Source organism: Gallus gallus, chromosome Z (assembly GCF_016699485.2).
Source record: "Gallus gallus isolate bGalGal1 chromosome Z, bGalGal1.mat.broiler.GRCg7b, whole genome shotgun sequence".
Classification (NCBI taxonomy): domain Eukaryota; kingdom Metazoa; phylum Chordata; class Aves; order Galliformes; family Phasianidae; genus Gallus; species Gallus gallus.
The window spans coordinates 35,674,742-35,696,215 of record NC_052572.1 but is presented as its reverse complement, the minus strand read 5'-3'; the positions used below and the strand labels follow the sequence as shown (position 1 = coordinate 35,696,215).

At 42.5% G+C, this 21,474-nt stretch overlaps 1 protein-coding gene and 2 long non-coding RNA genes across 16 annotated transcripts in view; 2 read left to right on the top strand and 1 right to left on the bottom strand.

The window, feature by feature from the left end:
- Positions 1 to 5,895, top strand: part of TRPM3 (transient receptor potential cation channel subfamily M member 3) — a 426,369-nt gene extending 420,474 nt beyond the window's left edge. For all 9 annotated transcript variants that reach the window (XM_040656002.2, XM_040656007.2, XM_040656006.2 and 6 more), the window contains one exon: positions 1,371 to 5,895. In XM_040656002.2, coding sequence (XP_040511936.1) covers positions 1,371 to 2,820 — 1,450 coding nt within the window. In that variant the 3' untranslated portion in view covers positions 2,821 to 5,895. The remainder of the gene's footprint in view (positions 1 to 1,370) is intronic.
- A 1,669-nt stretch (positions 5,896 to 7,564) lies between these two features.
- Positions 7,565 to 14,916, bottom strand: LOC107052316. Of its 6 annotated transcripts, none has more exons than XR_006932437.1 (3): positions 10,988 to 14,916; positions 9,851 to 10,110; positions 7,565 to 9,402 (listed from the first exon to the last, which is right to left on the bottom strand). It is a non-coding gene; the product is annotated as an uncharacterized LOC107052316 (long non-coding RNA). The 6 variants fall into 6 exon arrangements; XR_005842806.2 differs by lacking the exon at positions 7,565 to 9,402 and adding an exon at positions 10,499 to 10,607 and having other exon boundaries at positions 9,722 to 10,110; positions 10,988 to 13,323; XR_006932436.1 differs by lacking the exon at positions 7,565 to 9,402 and adding an exon at positions 10,499 to 10,528 and having other exon boundaries at positions 9,722 to 10,110; positions 10,988 to 13,323.
- The window catches only part of LOC124417515, a 33,660-nt gene continuing 24,706 nt past the window's right edge, over positions 12,521 to 21,474 (top strand). Inside the window, exon 1 of the long non-coding RNA XR_006932438.1 lies at positions 12,521 to 13,958. This is a non-coding gene — a long non-coding RNA (uncharacterized LOC124417515). The remainder of the gene's footprint in view (positions 13,959 to 21,474) is intronic.

Below are 21,474 nucleotides of genomic sequence, written 5' to 3'. Positions count from 1 at the left end.
GCCTGGTGACAATAATACAGTTGCTCATTCACAGAAGGCTTCAAACCTATACATTTGATTTGCCGTACTTTAATTTTCAAAATTCATGGTTTTCAACACAAGAAGCCTATACTTCATGCAAAAATTAGCCTTGCCTTAGAGAGCAGTGGCAGTCTCCCCTCCTCTCTTTTGCAGGTGGGTGGCTGCTCCTCAACACCTCAGGGCAGACAGACTTCAGTGTTTCACTGGCTAACGTTTGGTGACATACAAAGCATTAATGCTGCCCAATACACATTTACGGCCTAAAATCTGATTTCTTTTTGGACTGGTTTTGCCAGTTTTAGGCCATTTGTCCTGTCATAAGTTCATCTACCAGTAGTAAAGAAAACCTGGCTATGACTGACAAGGTGTATATTAAAATTACTTATAAATTCCACAAACAAACAGAGAATGAGAGATATGGAAATCCTGCCATTTGTCAATTCTCTGTTCATTTTTCAGAATCTAAAGGAATAGGATAAAAACAGAAGTGCAAATCTAAAAATAAGACATGTATGTAAGAAAACTATATTAACATGCCACTTTTAATAACTCTTTGTCAGATAATAGAGTTCCCTGGTCTACTTCAGGAACTACTACCGGAGAAAATTATCATGAGAATAAGTTTCATATATGCTAAAGGCAATCGTCTTGTTAGAAATTAGAGAAGTCCATGCAGATTCAGTAGAGAAATTTTAGAGACAAGCAAACAGAAATGATTAAAAGCCACTTAATTGTTGCTCACCTCCTCCACATCACTTCCATTCTTGCCTACATATTACCTATATTCTGTACAGTAGCTGATCAACTTCTTGTATGCATCTAAGATAAAAATGAATCAGAGAACAAAGAAACTATTACCTTAGGTCCACACAGCAGATGCTGGTACAGTCTGGGGGGTACATGAAAAGTTATGTGACATGTTGTCCATCTTCCGTGACTTAATTTAATTTAGGAGTTAACTACAATAGTTCTGCCTGTAGCAAAACTGAGAGTGATATCATGTGGCATCTGCTCTAAGTTCTTCTAACAACCTAATTAAAGGCTATAGCAGTAGTAGAAAATCATAGTAATGTTTCCCTAATAGCCCCAGTCTTGTCCCTGGTATAAAACACACCTCTATGCTAATATCAGTAAGCAGCAGACTGATCAGTTAACACTCTGGACGAGCTTCCTGAGCAAGCAATACCGTTTGTTTGCTGAGCCTCTGTTAGCAGAGTTTGGAGCACATGAGGTGATGTAGGTGGATTTTGAATTTTAACTCATATTTATTTCCACTTGTTTCAAAGACCTATTGGCTGAATATCACTGCTCTGTAGAAATTAACCTGTTTTATTTTTCCCCTTTTTAAGGGTGGAAAATATGGCCATGCGACTGGAAGAAGTAAATGAGCGTGAGCACTGCATGAAGGCCTCTCTGCAGACCGTTGACATCAGACTTGCTCAGCTGGAAGATATGATAGGAAGAATGGTGACAGCATTAGAAAAACTGACTGGCATAGAGAGAGGTGAGGCAACCAAGATACGATCCAGGACTTCATCTGACTGTACCGATGCAGCCTACATTGTGAGGCAGAGTAGCTTCAACAGTCAAGAAGGAAACACTTACAAGCTGCAAGAGAGCATAGATCCTACAGGAGAGGAGTCCATGTCTCCAACCTCTCCTACAATTACACCTCGCATGCGAAGCCACTCTTTCTATGCAACAAATATGAAGGACAAGTGTGGGTTGGAAAAGTTTGAAAGCATTTTCAAGGAAAGATCTCCAAGCCTGCACCGAGCTAGCAGTTCCCACTCATTAGCAAAAGAAGGAAAGGTTCCCTTAGCCCCTACCAGCACTTTGTCAATTGCCCCAGACTCCAGAAGGCCTTCATCTTGTATAGACATCTATGTTTCTGCAATGGATGAGATGCATTCTGACACAGAGCCTCTTGACAGCTCCATAAATATTCTTGGTACTGGAGAGGTAGCCCTGCAGGCACACATAGCCTCTTCCATTTTAGCCAACAGTGCATATATTAGCAGTACACCTGGTGAAAAAATTTCTGGCAGGAGTCTTGATTATGAGGAAACATCCGGAATAGAAACAAGAGCATTTTCTTCAGACTATTCACAGATCACAGAATGCCAAATCCCCTGGGATTCAGACCCTCCCTTGTACCACACTTTAGAGCGATCTAAAAGCAGTCGTTATCTGGCTACAACTCCATTTATTCTGGAGGAAACACCAATTGTGAAATCTCACAGTTTTATGTTCTCTCCATCTCGAAGCTACTTCAGCAGCCTTGGCGTCCCAGTCAAAACAGCAGAATACACAAGTATTACAGACTGCATAGACACAAGGTGTGTGAGCGCCCCCCAGACCATCGCAGAGAGGGCCAGTTTCCCTGGAAGTCTCGGCGTCAAGGTGGAAGACTTGGGATGCTGCCATCCAGAGAGAGAAGCAGAATTAAGCCACCCAAGCTCTGATCATGAGGATACTGAGGCCAAGGAGAAGAAGGGGATTCCCTTATCTCCTCAAGACAGCAATGCCGCAAGAACTCTGACCAATAGCATCCCGCTTCCAAAAATAGAGCGGGCTAACAGCTACTCTGCAGAGGAGTCCAACATGCTGTATGCACAGCACACACGGAAGAGCTACTCAATCAGCGATAAACTTGACAGACAGCGAAATGCAACAAGCCTGCGAAACCCCTTTCAGAGGAGTAAGTCCTCAAGGCCAGAGAGCAGAGGGGACAACCTGTCCATGAGGAGACTATCAAGAACAGGAGCATTCCGCAGCTTTGAAAGCAAGCACAGCTAGGCCCAGACAAATCTTGCAGGCAGTCAAAAGGTCATCTGCTCTCCAGTCCATTTTCCTTAGCAAAATTACCACACCTCATACTGACATTCCATGTCAACTCCAGTTGGCATTAGCCACCGGTCAAGGGAGCACACTGTCAGTCTCAGCGTCACCTGCTGAGTTACTGCATCTTGACCCAGTTGACATTTGCACTTTAGGAAAAAGGGAGGGATGAAAAATTTACAGAGACTTCAGTAAACAACAGTAATAAAAAGACCCCTACAGGAAGTTTTAAGTAATAACTGAGTTCAAAAGTCTGCCTTCTATTAGAAGGCATCCTAAGATCTATTATTCACAAGTTCTTAGGACACAGGAATTAACCTGCAAAAAGAGATGTACAGATTGGATGTCCTAAATTTCAATCATAACTTCTTTCTCTCCCGTTTCACCATTGTGGTGACTGATGAAAAGCATTTGTTATTTCTCTGGGAACTGGTGGCAAACAAAACTAAAGTCTCCCAAGTACCTTTCAACCCTACACTTGTGTAAATGAAGATGAACAAGATAACAACCATAACGCTTGCTTGTCTCTTTTCGTATCAAATTCCAGTGGCACAAAAAAAACCAGTTTGCATTTTCAAAAGCAGAAAGGGAACAGAAATGCCTTTTGTGCTGCATCATAAGTGGAGGAAGAATTTATGTTGAAATATCAGGTGATTTCCTGATGAAACGGGCATTCTAGAGTCTAGCACAGCTGAGAAAGCTCAGGATGAATGTAATTAATCGGAATAGTATATATTTATTTTTTTATGACATTTGTCATTAATATGTTGCCTCACTAAATCAACAGATGTGATAGAACAATAACAACAGGATGATCAGAGCAGAGTGCAGTAATATTGTCAGGTTCTCACTGCTCTGTTTAATTAATTGTACAAGCTGGGGAGGCTTACCCACAGGGTTGCCACAAGGCTCTTCTTGCTGTTCCATCTGAGCTGCCAATTTTTTACATCATTCCCTCACCTAAAAGTATGCCCTTTTTTTTTTTTTTTTTTTTTAATGGAGACATGTATTTGTATTTGAACATTTTAAGATTTATCAAGATCTATCTGGTCTTAATCCAGATTGACAAAATTAGACTGAAGTTGCTTAAAGGAAAACACTATTGGCAGAATCCTGGAAAACACTGAGAAGTATATATACTTTTAAGGTAAGTTAAAGAATCAAAGTGAAACTGGAGTTGTCTGTTAACAGCAAAGCCATCAGATGCAAGTGTACTTCTACCATTCAGCATCGTATTACAGAAAATACATTTCAATAGAATAAAGTACATCTGACTGATCCACAGCATACCTATGGTGTTTGGTTGAAGGCAATAGAAGGCACTGACCCTACCTAATTTCCAAAGCTCCACAGTACAAACAGGATTTTCAGAAGTGTTACGGGAAGATATCAGAGTGGGCAGAGGGGAAAGGGTGCACAGGATCTAGAAAAATAGTAGAAAACGATAAACAGCAACTGGACCAAAATTTCACATCCTTTATGAAGGGACAACTTTTAAGCTTGAAAAGAGTTGAAGCTAGTGCTATTAAAAATTAAAACATCTCTACAATGACCAAAACCTGCGTAGAACCAGGTCATTTTTGTTATTAAATAAAAGCACGTGCAAGTAGGTTACATCTTTCCCATTTATTCAAATGGGAATTACCTACTAAATCTCTGAGGAAGCTGTGAAAATATAGGCTGACGTTTTCTCACTAGGATCTCACCCTGGGAGACCCTAAGGACCATGTGAGAGTTAAGTCTGAAAGGCAACAAATCCAGACATAAAAATAATCATCCAGCTTGAGACAAGAGGCAAAGAAGATGAAAATCTTTACATACTGAGTCACTACGTTGGAAAGTTTGTGAAATAAAGAAATGCAACATGGAGATGCTAAACACAATGTGTTTCGTACTTTTGCACCAGTGTGTTTCTTTATTCAGTCTGACCAAGCTTTCAATGGGCTAGACTCCACCAAGACACCATGTTTATGCAATTGCCTTGCAGTCCATGTGCAGCATTATGATCACATGGCAACACCAAGAAAGGTCAGAAACCTTTCTGTGCATTATGAAGCATGCTTGTGACAGGCTGATTGTTGAACAATAGCAAGAAGCCCAGGGACAAAGGAACTTGTGTTTAACAATCTGCTTCAAATGTGCCAACTTTTGTTAGCAGCCTTTCACTAAGGCTTCTCCAAATCTATTTGTCCTTGACGAGTATAGGGGGATCTTCTCGCTCTGTTTTCTTTGTTACTTTTACGAATGTCTTCTAAAAGAATTTGTGGACTCTCCCACCTCTACCATACGATTGGCCTACTCTAGAGGAACTTCAAATTAATTAGAGATTTGTCAATAGTGATTAGTCAATTAGTCCAAAGGATAGGGCTCTCCTCTGGGATAGATTTCATTGCTTAGTTTGTCAGGGTAAAGGAATTTGCCAAACCCAGAAGCTGTATAAATATTTAAGGTACAGCACTTTACTGATCTGGAGCACACATTCCGGGTAAAAAGGAAACAGGACACTTTATTTACCTCTTAAAATTTGCCATTATATATAAAATGTAAATTCAAATGTTAAAAGTGTGATTGCAAGATGTCAGAAGACTACTTTTCCTGAATGTTTCCCATTTATTGTATGATGTGGTGTCTATAGAATATAATATGATGGATGTTAGGTTATTTCATCGTCACCTGCTTTTGACAAATTGCATCAAACTGCTTCTTTCTCAGTTTTGTGGTCAAACACCCATTCCTTGCAATGGGACCAGATTTCCCACTCCCAGTGTTACTATGACCATTTAGTGAGAGTAAAAGTCTTATCATACATTATGCCATGTACCTATAGCATGTGCCATATGACATATTCTGTATCAGAGGCTAGCGCTTATGAAATATATATCTACACATATATACATATCTCCCATGTGTAAACCAGTATAGTTGTGACATGTGATAATATTAGTGAACGTTACAGGACAGTTTTATTATCACGTTATAAGGTCTTGTTTGTAAATCTGTAACATTCAATAAACTAGCACATGTTGCATCAAGCATTAAGTTCCACTTTCCAATTATTAGCATACATATGGAATATGCATTTCTGGTCACAGTGTGTAAGCTTGGTGTGTTTCACACATTTTTCTGTATAGCTCCACTTAAGTGTCTGTATGAGCTGCTGTATAAACCTCTAATGAGCCACTGTGGGCTGTGACAGGTGAGTTGAGGTAGCGTGAAAGATGAACTGGCATGTTATGCAAAAGATTATAAGACAAATGAACTTTAATATTTTGAAACTCAACTGAATTTAGCTGTTTGTTTACATATGCTGGCCAACTGAGGAAGCAGTGTACAGTATTTTATAAATATTTTCCTATAGTAATCTGTTCTGTTGTTTCCAGTTTAAGTGATGCTGTTCTACAGTTGGGGTATACACTTGTCCTAGGTATTGGATAAATAGCACATTATTCTTTCACAATAACCTTGTGGTATGACTGGAGTAGTTTCTCTTCGTTACAGTCCAGTCTTCTTTTGTGTCGATGAAAATGCATGCATTGTTCCATGAGTTTCTTTGGACTGCTATGAAACTTAGCATTTTGCTATTGCCTGCCTGTAAAGATGAATCCAGTTAGGAATGAATCCAAGCTTTTGGATGTTTACATTATTTCCATTACGTTTGATCTTTAGCAAAGTAAGTGATTTTTTTATTATTTTTAAATGACAGTTGTATTTTACGAAATTGAAATATTCAACGTAAAATGCGAACCTACAGCAGTCCTCAGACATTTGGCTCTCTCTTTTTTGGAAGAGATAAGGTGCTACATTATTGTTCTTAGCACAAGTGCCAGTTAATAAATGGCAGTGTGGGGATAATTTAAAAATATAATCAACACCCAAAATATCCATTCATGCACATAAGGAAAGCCCTCTGGGTTCCAGATATAGATTGCTTTGTTTCATTTTCCATTTATAGATTTTTGGTATTTAAAAAAAAATAAAAAAGATTTGTACTTTTGTGGAATGGATAACCTTTTGTCAGGGGATAAATATCTTAGTTAGGTATATTTTTTGTAAGAGAAGAAAATGATTTGTTTCTTAGAAACTGTCAGCACGTGGAAAATGCAACTACAAAAATAACTGCTCAAAAACAGTGCTGGTAGCAGCACACAGCCTTAGTCCAATGACTGCAGTCAGAGCAAACGAGTATCTCTGTCCTGAGAGCAGAAGTTGTCAAGGGTATGAGCTTGGAGTGAGCCAGTGAAACAAAATTCTCTGTAAACTCATGGTGCAAATTTTAAGAACAAGCATAAATGTCTTGTTAAGTTGCTCAGGTTATGTATTTAAGAGGATTTGATAATCACCACAAGGGAAGATGCAAACTTGTCATTCCTGGATTTCCCTGGGAACACTTAGTTATCTGTGAGTCTCTCCCCTGCTTAAAATAATAGTATATTTGTGTGTTTGCACAAATAGTCACAGATGTTTCAAAGAAAGAAAGAAAGAAAGAAAGAAAGAAAGAAGGAAAGAAAGAAGGAAAGAAAGAAAGAAAAAGGAAGGAAGGAAGGAAGGAAGGAAGGAAGGAAGGAAGGAAGGAAGGAAGGAAGGAAGGAAGGAAGGAAGGAAGGAAGGAAGGAAGGAAGGAAGGAAGGAAGGAAGGAAGGAAGGAAGGAAGGAAGGAAGGAAGGAAGGAAGGAAGGAAGGAAGGAAGGAAGGAAGGAAGGAAGGAAGGAAGGAAGGAAGGAAGGAAGGAAGGAAGGAAGGAAGGAAGGAAGGAAGGAAGGAAAAGAAAGAAGGAAAGAAAGAAAGAAAGGAAATAAAATTAGTGGGAAAAAGGCCACATTTTCAGTGCTGTTAAAAGATACTATGTTTAGATCACTTACTACATAAGAAATAGGAAAGCTTCCCAGCATAGTTTTTCCCTCGCCTACTTCAAACAACAGCATCGTTCGAACTGGGCAAAAGGAAAGCACTGGGGCATCTGCTTATCTAATGAAACCCTTTGTTCCTCTAGATGGTGTTCACTGGCCCTGCCACACTTTTGCATAAAGGCACAAGTGTTGAATGAATGGGGGGGGACCAACTTTCTGCACCTCGGTGAGAGTTGTGCAGCTATGTAACTAATCACAGCGTACTGACAACAGTTACGGTCTTATCACTGCTGGTGCAAATCTGCAGAAAAGACAAAAAAAAAAAAAAACCCACTGATTTCAAAGGAGTTACTCTGACTTTTGTCAGGGAATGGATTAATCCTGCTTTTCTATCTCTATGTTACTTTGAGTCATGACGCAGCTTGTCCTAAATCATCATCAAGTGGGCAGTCTCGTGACTGAGCCAGACTGGTTGTGAAAGTCTTTGACCTTTTAATTTTTGCTGTACGCTTTCAGATCTGTCATAGAGCCACAGAGTACTTATTTCTAAAAAAAATTATTAGGAAAATAAATGTTTGATTATGAAATTGCTGCTGTTTCTGCTGCAGGGAAGTGATAACTCTTGTTTATTTTAGTATTTGGTAGGGAGGGAGAGGGAACAGAAGTGGGAATTGGCTGTGAAAAACAATTTTATGCCTTCACAAGAGTAAATTGTATTAAAGTTATATTCTTCCACCACTGCAGTTGTTGTACACGAGGAGAGTCTATATGCTGCTACTGCTGTCTGGAACAGTGTTTGCAATATACTATACCAATAGCTATTTAATCATTTATTATTTGGGTTATCATTTGTAAGTGTATAACAATCATTTATAAAGGGAGAAAAAATGATTAAAACATCATTTTAAACAAATTCCTACTAATACGAAGCTTTTCAAATATGATTTGTCTAAATGTATGTCACTAGGGAAAATGGTACTTTCCAAAGGTCTACTGGATTCACAATGCACTTTTAGACTGTGTTTAGGTATGTAATAAAAAGCAGAAGTTGGCAATTACTACAGTAGAACTTTCTGAGATTTCTGTAACAATTGTTTTGCAATAAAAAAAAGGATGTAGTTCAAAATACTTGTACTTACTGGTGCATTTATTCATAGTCATTTGCTTTCACAACAATAAAAATAATAGCACGATGGGAGCTGCTTTCCTCAGCGATCTCTCACTGCTCGAATTCTGACTGCAGCTTCTTAAAAACAATAAGGTTTGCTGTCTTGCACGCAAATTCTGAACTATTTCCATGTCTGATACAGGGTGTTATTCAGGTATCCCTTCTCCTGGTCAATATCAGACCCCGGTTTGAATGCAGACGTTCTGATGTGTTTTTTGGAGAGAGGGATAGCCTCTGCTGTTTACCATTACCACTTCAGCAAGCTGAAAGACATGAGCGCTGACTGCAGATCTTCCCTCAGCAGCTTCCACACAGAATTGAAGACTCATTTGCTCATTTGCAAGGCACTACACCCAGCGGGGTGGTGTTGTAGCTGGGGACTGTTCGTTGAAAACAAAGGCTGCAACATACACCACTGGTAGCTGTGACCTCCTCCCTGCAGGTATCGCACCTTCCTTAAGAAAGGAGCCGTTGCCTCTCTCTACGTTGCTCTGCAATTAGCCCTGATCCTTCCTCACAAAAATGCTGAAAAGAAAGGTGCCGACTCAAAGTAAGCCAAGGTCAGGATCTGCTCCCTCTGCAAATGAGTCTTCAATGAGACGATACATATTTTAACCAGATGCAAAAGAGACGTGGGAAATAAATATCCCATTGAATATGAAGATATTCAGGTATCAGATACTGAAAGCAGTTCTGCACAGATCGGTCACATTTCAGGAGAGGAACAGTTAAGAGAAGTGTTCTTTATTTCAGGTTTCTCAGAAGGAAATGATACATTTCTTAATCAGATTTTATCTAATCCATTCTCAGGGACTGCCATTCAGCAGACTTTGAAGCTTTGAAGCCTTAACACGCATACTTTAAAAAAATAAAAAAAAAAAAGATCTGTGCCTGATGGTCTCTTTCCAGGTAACAGTATTTATACCTGACATTTTTCACAGGAACAAACCACCCAAACCCAGCAAATTAATACCTGCTGGAAAACGACGTCACCAGCCCTAGTTCTCATGCCTACGAGTTGCGCTTCTGTAGCCTGCAGGGCAGTGGTGTGGTCTCTGTTACTCTCATTACATGTAGAGGCAAAGATCTCATTTTGAAGTTGCCCATTTCCATCACCCCTGACTCTTTGTCCTCATGACTGAATTCAGCCAGAACTTACAGTACAGAAATATTTCTGCATCCTCACTGCATGTTTCTGCATGTCAAGCTTGAATTCCACCCTGATTGTATTTCCTGAAAAAAAAATGAAAATATTATAAAATCCCAATAAGTCGTGATCTTGAAATTTTCCAATAACTGATTGCAGCATAAATATTTGTGAAATTCTAGGAAGCAATAATGACAAGCAGTATCTAAGAGAAGGTTATTGCAGCATGCTTATGCAAAATAACAATAGCATCCCATGAGCACTTACAGACATCCCACTGCAGAGGATACTGAGGCAACTGCTGCAGAGAGCTATGAGTGAATTAAGAATAGCTTTGCAAGGAACAGCCTTTGTCAGTGTGGATTTCAAAACAAGAAGTTTGACAGCTATAGAGACAGCCAACAAGACTGATATGTTCTAACATCTTCCAAAACTTAATTTTTTAGCTACACCTTTCCTTACTTAAATACATACCAAATGTCACATGCCCTCCATTGAAGCAGCCTGTCAAAGCATAGAATTACCCTTATAAAGCATTCTACTGGTTTGGGTTCACAGTGTGTAAAGATGAATTTTTTATAACCTTGCAAAAAAAAAAAAGAGAGAGATTCTGAAATGTTAGCTGAAAATGCTAACAAATTTTTTGGGCCTTTTTTGAAAGATTGCAAAAATTCAATAGCAAAACACTATTTGCTAATTAAAAATTTTAAACTAAAAATACTTATTTTGCAAATATATATATATATTCTGTAAATATCAGTGAAAATCAGTAAATATGATTGAAAAATTACTTTCTTCAGAAAGTCCTTAAAAATATGAGTCATGCACGGTCCTGAATTCTAACCCACAGCTGCTGAACTACAGTAACTGCATTGTAATTCAAGGGCGAACAAAATGTGCAAATGGAGAAAAAAAAAAAGTCTGTTTAAAGGAAAATAAGAATAATAAACTCTAAAAATTCACCTGTCTTACGCAGCTACATCCCACTCCTGCTTCTTCCCACAGCGGCTGCTTCAGAAACTTCACCATAGCTCTGAAATTAGTGACAGAATCATAGAACCGTAGAATGGTTTAGGTGGGAGAGATGAGATGGGGTCTCAGGAGGGCAGAACAGAGGGGGACAACCACCTCCCCCTCCCTCCTGGCCATCCCTCTTCTGATGCAGCCCAGGATGCAGTTGGCCTTCTGGACTGCAAGCACGCACTGCTGGCTCACGTCCAGCTTTTCATTCACCAGAAGACCCAGCTCCTTCCCCATAGGACTGCTCTCAATGAATTCTTCTCCCGCTCTGTACACATACCCGAGATTGCCCCAACCCAACTGCAACACTTTGCACGGATCCCTGTTGGTTTGCATTAGGTGTCCACGGGCTCTCTTCTCCACCTTGTTCGGGTCCCTCCTGATGGCATCCCTTCCTTCTGTTGTATCAACAGCACCACTCAGCTTGGTGTTGTCCATAAATTTGCTGAGGGCACACTCAATCCCATCACCTACGTCATCAATAAAGATGTTGAAGAGTGCCAGTCCCCAGGCAGACCGCTGGGGGACACCGTTCATCATCAGCCTCCGTCTGGACACAGAGCCAATGACCACAAGCCTCTGGCTGTGACCTTACAGTCAATTCCTTTTTCACCAAATAGTCCACTTTTCAAATCCATCTCTTCCCAGCTTAGAAATAAGGATATTATGTGAGCCTACGTCAAAGGCCTGGCAGAAGACCGGGTAGGGTCAGTAATAGGGTTAGTTCATGAGCAACTCATTTCTGCCATGCTATCTGTTCTAGCAATGCAGTAGTATTGAGGAAACCATACTGTAGTGTTTAGGGGATAGTACCAACACCTGAGCAGTTTCAGCACAGGCCCTAGCTCTTAGGTAAACTGAGTTTGCTTTACCCTGTTTGCATGCAAAGCATGCTCCCTCTGCCTGCACCCCCATGAACATCAAGGATGAGACTGCAAAAATCCTGAGTGCTTCAAGCTTACAGATTCCACAGCAAATGGACAAACAAGCAAGTAAAGGGGAACTAAACTGAAAATCAAGTGTAGAGCACCTACTTTTTGGATCCAGGCAAGGCTCAATGTGAGGCAGACACTGAAGATTCAGCATTACTGTGAATTTAGTTTGAGGTGCACCAGGAAATCAGCCATGAAGTTTTTCTTCTTTTTTCTTCTTTTTTTTTTTCCCCCTTTTTTTTTCCAGTTTAGAAGAGGTCGAACGTCATAATCACACATTCAAAACACACTGATCGAGAAGCGAAGACTACTAACACGAAGTTACCGTGCTGCTGAAGCTTAGCACTGGCATTTCCCTTCTAAGTAAGTGAGCAGTGTGCAGGATGTGCACCGCAGTACAAAACACTGTACAGTACGTACTACCTGTTCAACCCGCCCGGACCCCGCGGTGCCCCGACCCCGCCCGCCCCGTCACCCCGGCGCCGCTGACCCCGCGGCGGCCGCTGGGTGTCGCTGTTTCATCTCCGAGAGGCGGCGCGCAGCCACCTTTCTCGGGCCCGAGATGAGGCGGTGGGGCCTTCGCGACACGGGAAGGAGCGGGCCTCGCAGCCTGCCCAGCACAGGTGCGTGAAGCGGCCCGTGTTGGCCGCACGGCTGATACAGGATCCGCGGGGACCGGCCGTGGCAGTGCAGGGCCCGGCCGTGCAGCCGTAAGTGAGCCGCAGTGCAGCCCTCTGCGATAGGCTCGTGGAGCGTTGCAGTGGATGAACCCAGCGCTGTGCTTGACCGGGGGGTTTCGGAACTAAAGGTGGAGTGCCTGAGCTGCGTGCACCACCCGTGCGCTCCGACCCGTTTAATGATTCCTAAAGCAGTTTTGGAGGTCAGCGAAGCCCCTGGCTGCTTGCCAGAATCACGCATAGAAACTGCAGGGTATCTCTCCTCCCCCCCCCCTTTCTCCCCCCCTCCTTTCCCGGGGGGGCTTTGGGAAAATAGGAGCCGTCGTGAACTTTTGAGCACCTACTGCACCAGGCAACTGCCGAGCAGATTTACCGATCTCGCCTTTGTGCAGACTTGTTTTCCGAACGGCCGTAACGTGACGCTGTTTTGACAGCCTGGTGCTGAACCGCCCTGCCCTTCGCTGCCGTATCCGCCAACAGAAGCATCGCGCAGGTTGAAAGCGCTGGAAATGGTGGGAAAAAAAAAAAAAAAAAAAAAAAATGTTATTAAAGATTTTAATCCCCTACCGTGGCAATGTCACACCTCCAGCCGGTCTATTAATCTGGAATGTAGGAGGGGCCTTCTGCTGCCTTCTTTCTGCTCCTTCCTCCTTAATGCAGTTCAAAAGCTGATCCAGGGGAAAATCCAACGGCTGCCTTCACCCCAAGTGGCTGAGCAATCACAGCACTCCCAGGCTGGTTTCTCTCAGGACTCCGAACACCACAGGGCCACCTGTAGTACAACAGCTACTGCATACAGAAAAAAAAAAGGACCATCCAAGATGTGAATAAACCTTGGCAATCTGTGTCTGCCAGGTCTGTCCTTCTGGAACCTCTGCATTCATGTCTGAGCCCAACTCACTTGATCTTAGAAAAACAGTATTAAATGAACGTTCGGAAACATTAAGCAAGCAGCCCTTACACCACTACAAACCAGTTTGTGTTCCCACCGTGGTGAGCAGAGGAGCCACAGCTGAATGGAAATGGGAGCAGGATGTGCATGTCCAGGCCAGGAGTCACTCAGCACCAGGGGTATAGTATTTGGATAACAAATAAACCTTGCTGAAAGCCAACACCTGGCACAAATGCGGAGATCAGAATCAGTATTTCGCTGCTCAAGTGAAGCAAAACTTTCATAAATAGGTAAACTTGCCATAAACAACCGTCCTCATGTAGCAAAAGGAGAACCAGTGTTCGTGCTCTCTGAGCAGAATATCAGACGTGCAACCGTAAGGAGAAGCAAGCCCTCTGGGAGTGTCCTCTTGGGTAAGCCCTAAATGGCTAACTGTCTGCTCCACTGGGGCAGCCAAGTTAGCCAGACTCAGCACTGAAAAACTGGGAACAAAACTTGGCATGACAAATGATACTGAGGCAGCAGTGCACAGTGTGATGGTGATGCTGGCTCTCTGTTCCAAATAAAGCTGCATCTAAACCCAGATGAGTAAGAGCTGCCTCAAGTTTTGTATTAATAGGATGTTTCAACCTTACTTTTCTTATTGAATTCTACAAAAAAAAAAAAAAAAAAAATCATCTCTGCCCACTTCTGGTATGTGCTGGTGGTTCATAAACCATGTGGGCTGCAGTGATTCATCAGAATTTACATAGCAGCTCTAAGCAAGGTTCTGTCTCCTCTTAGTGAGGCAGGGCAACAACAGCTCTGAACTTCTGTGTGTTGTCAGAGCACGAGGGCAAAACCCTGCCCCAGCTGACAGCACTGCAGTCCTGGTAATCAGGGCTGTGCTAAAGAATCTATAATTGTCTCTATTCCTGTTAGAGGAGCGCAGTGCAGGAGCGTATTTCTGTTACTGACATTATTATTGATAGCCACGCTTCCAAATCTCCTAAAGCCTACCTGTGCGCACAAGTGGTGGTGATTCATAGGGGCGATTAGTCAGAGCCGTAATCAATGCAGAAGTTAAGGGCAATGAGTCCCCTGTACCCTCCCCTTCAGTCAGCACTTCCATGTGATTTCCACAGCCCCATCTTGGGAAGAGAAGAGCAGGAAGATGTACCTGTTGCAGCCTGCTGCCCAGAACAACCACGCTCCCACAGCTGGTGCTTGGGACAGGACATGCCCCACAGCACGGCTCTGACGCAGTCCCGCCAGCCAGCTGGCAGCCTGCGTGGCCACGGAGGTGGGGGTCTGCAGGGCTGCCTGCGACTGGCTTTGCAGTACAGCTGACTGCCACACGCTGCAGTACTTTCAGCTAGCTATAGCAGTGCTTAGGGACCAGCTGTGATATCCCACCTGCTCCTAGCAAGGGCAGGGTAGATCATCCCGGAGAAAATGGCTTGCATGCTGTACAGAGAGCACGGCACAGCACAGGGAGATACTAAAGTGAGGTGAAGCAAGCTGCAGGGCTTCCACAGGTGGGATACTGCAGAGTTCACAGGCCGTTTGCTATAAACACTATGGTTATTGCTGTTGTAAAAGAAGGCATAACGCAAACCAAACCACAACTACCTTTCAGCGCAGCAGTCCCACTTAAAAAAAACTTTCCAAACCAAAGGTCGGGAGGCACAAGTGTCAATCTGTAACAGAAGGGTTGAGGAGGATGCTTTAATGAACTGTAGCTGTCTTTGAGTCACAGGCAACCCTTCCAGCTACTGTGCTCCCATACTGCCGATTGAGAAGCATTCTCTTCTTCCAAATCCAAACCACCGCTTGTGGTTTCACATGGCCTCATTAGACAGGTTGCTGATAGTCTTTCTTGGCATAGATTTGCTGGGATTTTGATGCACAGAAGGAGCACAGTTGTGCTGAGTGCTTCATAGGCCACCAATGGCGTACTGACTGTTGACGTCTGCACCCTAATCTGGTGTGCGTATGGTCACGTGAGCCCTTGGAGCTTTGTACCTTTTTCTGTGCAGATGGTGGATTATGAACACCAGCAGAAGGGGTCACGCTGTTCTCAGATCTCTCCATTCTTCCCAGCAACCTCCTGGTTGCACGTTAGAAAAACGTTCTGCAGTGCCCACAACCCAGACCTTCTCTCTCTTCCTTGAAAGCGTTGACACAATCTTCTGCTGCTGCGAGCATCTTGATTATTGTGATAAAGCATCACACAACTTTGAAACTTTCACCAAAAAATCATCAGAAAATACGCAAATAAGTAAAAATGGGGAAGAGTATATTTGACATTAATGCAGTGGCTGTTTCTGTTCGCTCTGTTGGCAAACAGTGCATGAAGCACTATTAGCCTTCTCAGATTCACTCTCTGCTTGAACCGTCTGTCAAGGATCTGGAAAATTCTGTCTTAGTTTTTGAGTATTTCTAAGTAGTTCATTCTGTCTGACAAGATAATAAGAGGCCAGGGCATTTTAGATTCTCTGATTAACTGGAGTATATCCAAATCCTTTTCTGGGGAATTATTTCTTGCACAAGTGAATTTGAAGCATGTTTTGTAAGGTATTTGCAAATGGCTCTTGAACTGCTGCTTCAATTAAGGCTTCAAGGAAAGCTCACTTCTCAGAGCACTTGAAACACACAGGCATGTAGGTGGCAGGAAAAGGCCAGTCTTCTCCCCACTCATATCTAGGCAACACAAAGTTAATTCTTCTATCTAATCAGATAGTGACATGTGAACAGATATTTAAAATTGCTTAGTACCTCATCCTTTATGGGTAGTTTGATATCAGAAAACCTAAATAATTGAACTTTTCCCTCATGTTTTGATAATTGAGTTATCCAAAAGGGTCGCAGACTCAGCCACAGTAAGTTACGGAAACTGTAAGCAGAAATTTACTGACATTCTTCAGCCATCTGTTTAGCTCACTATAGGATCAGTGCAGTGAAATTGTTTCAGTATGAGCAGTTCAGTGGTTCCTATATAACCCTGAAGCCTTTTAAAACTCTAAGCACTAAACTGAACACTAGAGTTCCTTTCATTATATTTTGAAGGTACATGGAACTCTAGTAACAATCTTGTATATTTATATTCTGTATTAAAGACCATGATTAAAGTCGTGAAGCCCTAAATCCTTCACAAACGGTTGTCTATGCATTCCCTTTTCTGCCCCCCCTCCCCCCCACCCCCCCACGATTGGTTTAAATTAATGAGCAACTATTATTTTCTCATCAATTCATGCCTTAAGATCTGCACATCATCCTCAGCCTACTTTTGAAGACTAACTTGTAATTTCCTTTTGGGCTTTTCTATATTAGTCATTGCTAAAATGATCAAGTGTTTTGTGTACTTGTGAATTAATTTAATTCTACAATAACTTTGATGTGACTGTTTATACTTTCACTTTACAAAAAGGCTTGTAATAGTGGATACTCACTTTGAAAATTTTGTTATCCAAACTTCTACCATATTTTATAGTGAATGTTATCCACCTGAGATACTCTTGGTAGCTTTTATGAACGTTGAGGGACATTTGGTGACAGTCAGAAGTTTAACAGTAGTGACTCAACTGAAGTCCATCAGAGCTTTGTGGTAGAAATGGGGAGGAGGCCCAGTCCTCCAGTGAATGCTTCTCCATCACTTTTGTTTCCTGTTCCTGGAATCCTTTGTCTCCTTCATGACTATTGACTGAAAGCTCTCCACTGGGAAGTATTTCGTGACAGAAAATCTCCTTGAAGAAAAATCAAATATTGTTTAGTTTGTAGAAAATCTACAGAAGCCAGCAGTCCTTGTTCAAGAGCCCACCCAAAACCAGACAATTTTCCTCCCTATCTGCCTGCCCCCCCCTCCACCTCCTACTCCATTTTGAAAGGGAGGGCGGCTTCACAGTCCCCTGCTGAAACGGCCTTGTCATCATCTGTTTGTACCTGCAGAAAGCCTCAAGATTACACTCAGGCACCAAGGAAGACAAAATAACTTTTCTGTTTCCTGGTAACTAAATCATACTAAAATTATTATGAATATTAATAATAATGAAGAGATAACTCTGATAACTCACGTTTCCATTTGAGAAGATAATTTTCTTAAATAAATAATAATAATAATAATAAAAAAAACCTACACCACAATCCAAATATATCTTTCCAAGCATAAGGAATCTTCAGCTAATAATCATTTTAATTCAGAATTCAGAAAGAAACAAAATCTGATTCCAAAGTTTCCTTTGCCAAATACCTTTTATTTGTCCCCAAAGCAGTTTCATCCTGTGCACTGACTGAGGCAAAGCCCTGTGGATAAGGTGGTATGTGATCATATAATTACAGACCGCTGAGCATACACACCCCAGGGGTCTAATTGAGGTTGCACAGGAACCTGCTTTTCTCAACTTCTGAACGTGTGTTTTCCAGAGATTAATATCATTACCTTTTGGACAGTTACATTGTTTTCATTTTTTTCCTAAAAGAAGAAAACAACCCACCCATTCACCCCCACAAGATATTCCTCATACATAGATATCCTGGACAATAGCAGAGCTGAAGTTTGCAACACGGCAGCTCCACACTTGAATTAGTAGAGTGACTTGTGACAGCTGGAGTCACCCTCGGGGCTGACAGGAGCTGGGGCACCTGGCTGTTTCCTTTGCTCAACCTGCCTCATATGGGGTTACCCGTTCCCCAGCACCAGCGCCCACCACTGTGCCCAGCCCAGCCCAGCAGCAAGTCCCCACAGTCATCCCTATATACTTCCTCTCAGACGTCAGAGACAGCTCGACAGCTGAAAACTGTTTCTCTGAGCAAAAATTCTGTTTCTGAATTTCTAGCAGTTTACATGAATTGCTAAAAAGCGAAGCCTCTCCACGATGCCAAAAATATGAAAGGGAATATGTCTGAAAGGTCTCTTGTTTACCCTTAACTTCGCATGAGTTATATTTCATTTCTCTTTAGTGGTATTAATCCTGATTTACCCTCAGACCGAAAGAGACCAGAATTAGACCAGCATTAATTTGTGTGATAACACAGACAAGGAGATTGATAACTCCAAGCCTAGTTTTTGAACTGTAGAAATTAATTTTGAAGACTCAGTAGCGCCTGAATGCCCCTTACCCCTGCACTGCTGAGAAAGACTCAGATAAAAGCTAACAGAGTACCCTGAGGAAAAAGTCAAAGGGAAATTAATCTAGATACTACACCTAATACAGAAATGTTAACGAAGCAGCACAGCTTCTTGTGTAGCTGAAAGAATCTTGTCTTTTATCTGCAGAAATATGGAAAACTGTGTCAGAAGGAAAATCTGACTTTCAAGTTGATTGTGACCTCTTTAATTTATAACCTGATTTAAAATAATGGCCTGTATTGAAAGCATCTGATCTTATCCATCAGCAGAGCTGGGGGCTGCATGCTCCTACAGGGTACTGTTGTGCTAAATTATGTATTTCGGTAGAAAGTGACACAAACAGTGGGGGAAGAGTTCAGCTCCAGATCTTCCAACAGATCCACAACCTCACAGACTCCAAAATCCAAATAGCCAAAGTGGACAAAAGATCTTGGAATGAGACACCTTAGCCTCACTGCCAGTGCGGGCTCTCAGCAGTGACTAATAGGGGTCAGGAAGATCAATTGTGTATGTGACTACCATCCACTCAACAGATAATACTTTGTTTCCAGTTTCAGTCATATAAGTTGAAAAAGACCTTCAAGATAATCAAGTTCAATCATTAGCCTGACCTACTGAGTCATAGAACCATAGAAGCATAGAACTGGTTGGGTTGGAAAGGACCTTAAAGATCACCCCCTTCCATGGGCAGGGCTGCCACCCACCAGCTCAGACTGCCCAGGGCCTCATCCAACCTGGCCTTGAACACCTCCAGGGATGGGGCAGCCACAGCTGCTCTGATAAATTCAATCTAGTGCCTCATCACCCTTGTAGTGAAGAATTCCTTCCTTAAATCTAATGTAAACCTACCCTCTTTTGCTTTAACTCCATTATCCCTCGTCCTGTCACTACACTCCCTGACAGTCTCTCCCCATTCTTCCCACAGGCCCCTTTGGAATGCTGCAACAAGATCTCCTCAGAGCCTTCTCTTCTCTAAATAACCCCAATTTCCTCAGCCTGTCTTCATAGGAGAGGTGCTCCAGCCTGCTAGTCATCTTTGTGGCCTTCCTCTGGACCTACACAAACAGGTCCATGTCTCTCTTGTGCTGAAGGCAGCGCTCAAGTGGGGCCTCACAACAGTGGGACAGAATAGCAGGATCACCTCATTCACCCTGCTAACTACACTGAGTACTTCACTAAACCATGCCCCTTAGTGCCACATCCACATATCTCTTGAATACCTCCAGGTATCAGAACTCCACCACTTCCCAAGGCAGCCCATTCCAATGCTTGACCACACTCTTCATGAAGAAATTCCACCTAAAGGCCAGTCTAAAACTTTGCCAGTGTAACCTAAGACTGTTTCCTCATTCACTATCATCTGTCACCTGAGAAAACATTCTACTCACTGCAACCTCCTTTCAGGTAGTTTTAGGGAGAGACGAGATCATCACTCAGCCTCATATTCTCCAGACTAAGCAACTCCCATTTCACCTAGCTAATCCTCGTATGTCTTGTTTTCTAGTCCCTCCATCAGCTTCATTTCTCTTCTCTGACAAACTCAACATCCTTCTTGTGCTAAGGGGCCCCAAACAGAACACAATATTTGACATGCAGTCTCAGTAGTGCCATGTACAGGGAAACAGTGACTTTGCTAGTACTGCTGGCTACACTATTTTTGACACACACAAGAATGCTGTTGGCCTACTTGGCCACCTGGGCGCACTGGTGGCTCACGTTGAGCTGGCTGTTTACCAACATCCCCAGGTCTTCTGCTGGGCACACTTCCAGCTGCCCTTCTCAAAGCCTGCACTGCTGCATGGATTTGTTGCAGGACCCAGCACATATCCCTCTTGAATGCCATACAACTGGGTTTGCTCCATGCATCTAACCTATTCAGATCCCTCTGCAGATCCCTCTTCTCCTCAAGAAAATCAACAATCCCACCCAACTTTTATCATCTGTGAATTTACTGAGTGTGCACTCTATCCTATCTGCCAGATCCTTGCTTAAAATGTTAGACAAGAGTGGCTCGAGTCTTCACCCTGGGAAACATCACTGATGACCAGCTGGCCAGCTGGGTCTAACTCTACTTCATATGACCCTTTAAGCCTGGCCGTCCAGTCAGTTCTTCACCCAGCAAACTGTACATCTGTGCAAGGCATGAGCAGCCAGTTTCTCCAACGGAATACTGTAGGGAAAGTTGTCAAATGGTTTTACTAAAATCCAGACAGACGACATCCACAGCCTTTCCCTCATCTACTAAGCAGGCCATGTTGTCACTGAAGGAGACTGTGTTAGCCAGGCAGGACCTGCCCTTCAGAAACCCTGCCTTCATCTGATTGCTCATTTATCACATGTCTGCCATGTGATGACGAAAGCGATCTTCTCATAATCTGGTACTGAGATGAATCTGACAGGCAGGCAGTTCCCTGGATCTTTCTTCCTGCCCTTTCTGTAGACTGGAGTTGCATTTGCTAGCCTCCAGCCAGCTGGGATCTCTCTGGTTAGTCAGGACTGCTGGTAAGTTATTGAAAGAGGCTAGAACAGAGCTTTTGCCTACTCCTTCACTACCTTTGAATGAATCCCATCCAGCCCCATAGAGTTATGAATGTTCAAATGATGTAGTAGGTCACTTAGATTTTCTCATTGGATCATAGGAGCTTCATCTTGCTCCCCGTCACTGTTTTACATCTCAGAGGGCTGGAGACCCTGAGAACAAGTGGTCCTACTAATAAAAACTGAGGCTTTACGAACAGTTGCTGAAATGTCCCTGCCTGACTTCTGTTTCTCCAGTCTACAAAACCAGCCTCCCTCGTATGTTGTCTTTCATCCTTGGAAAG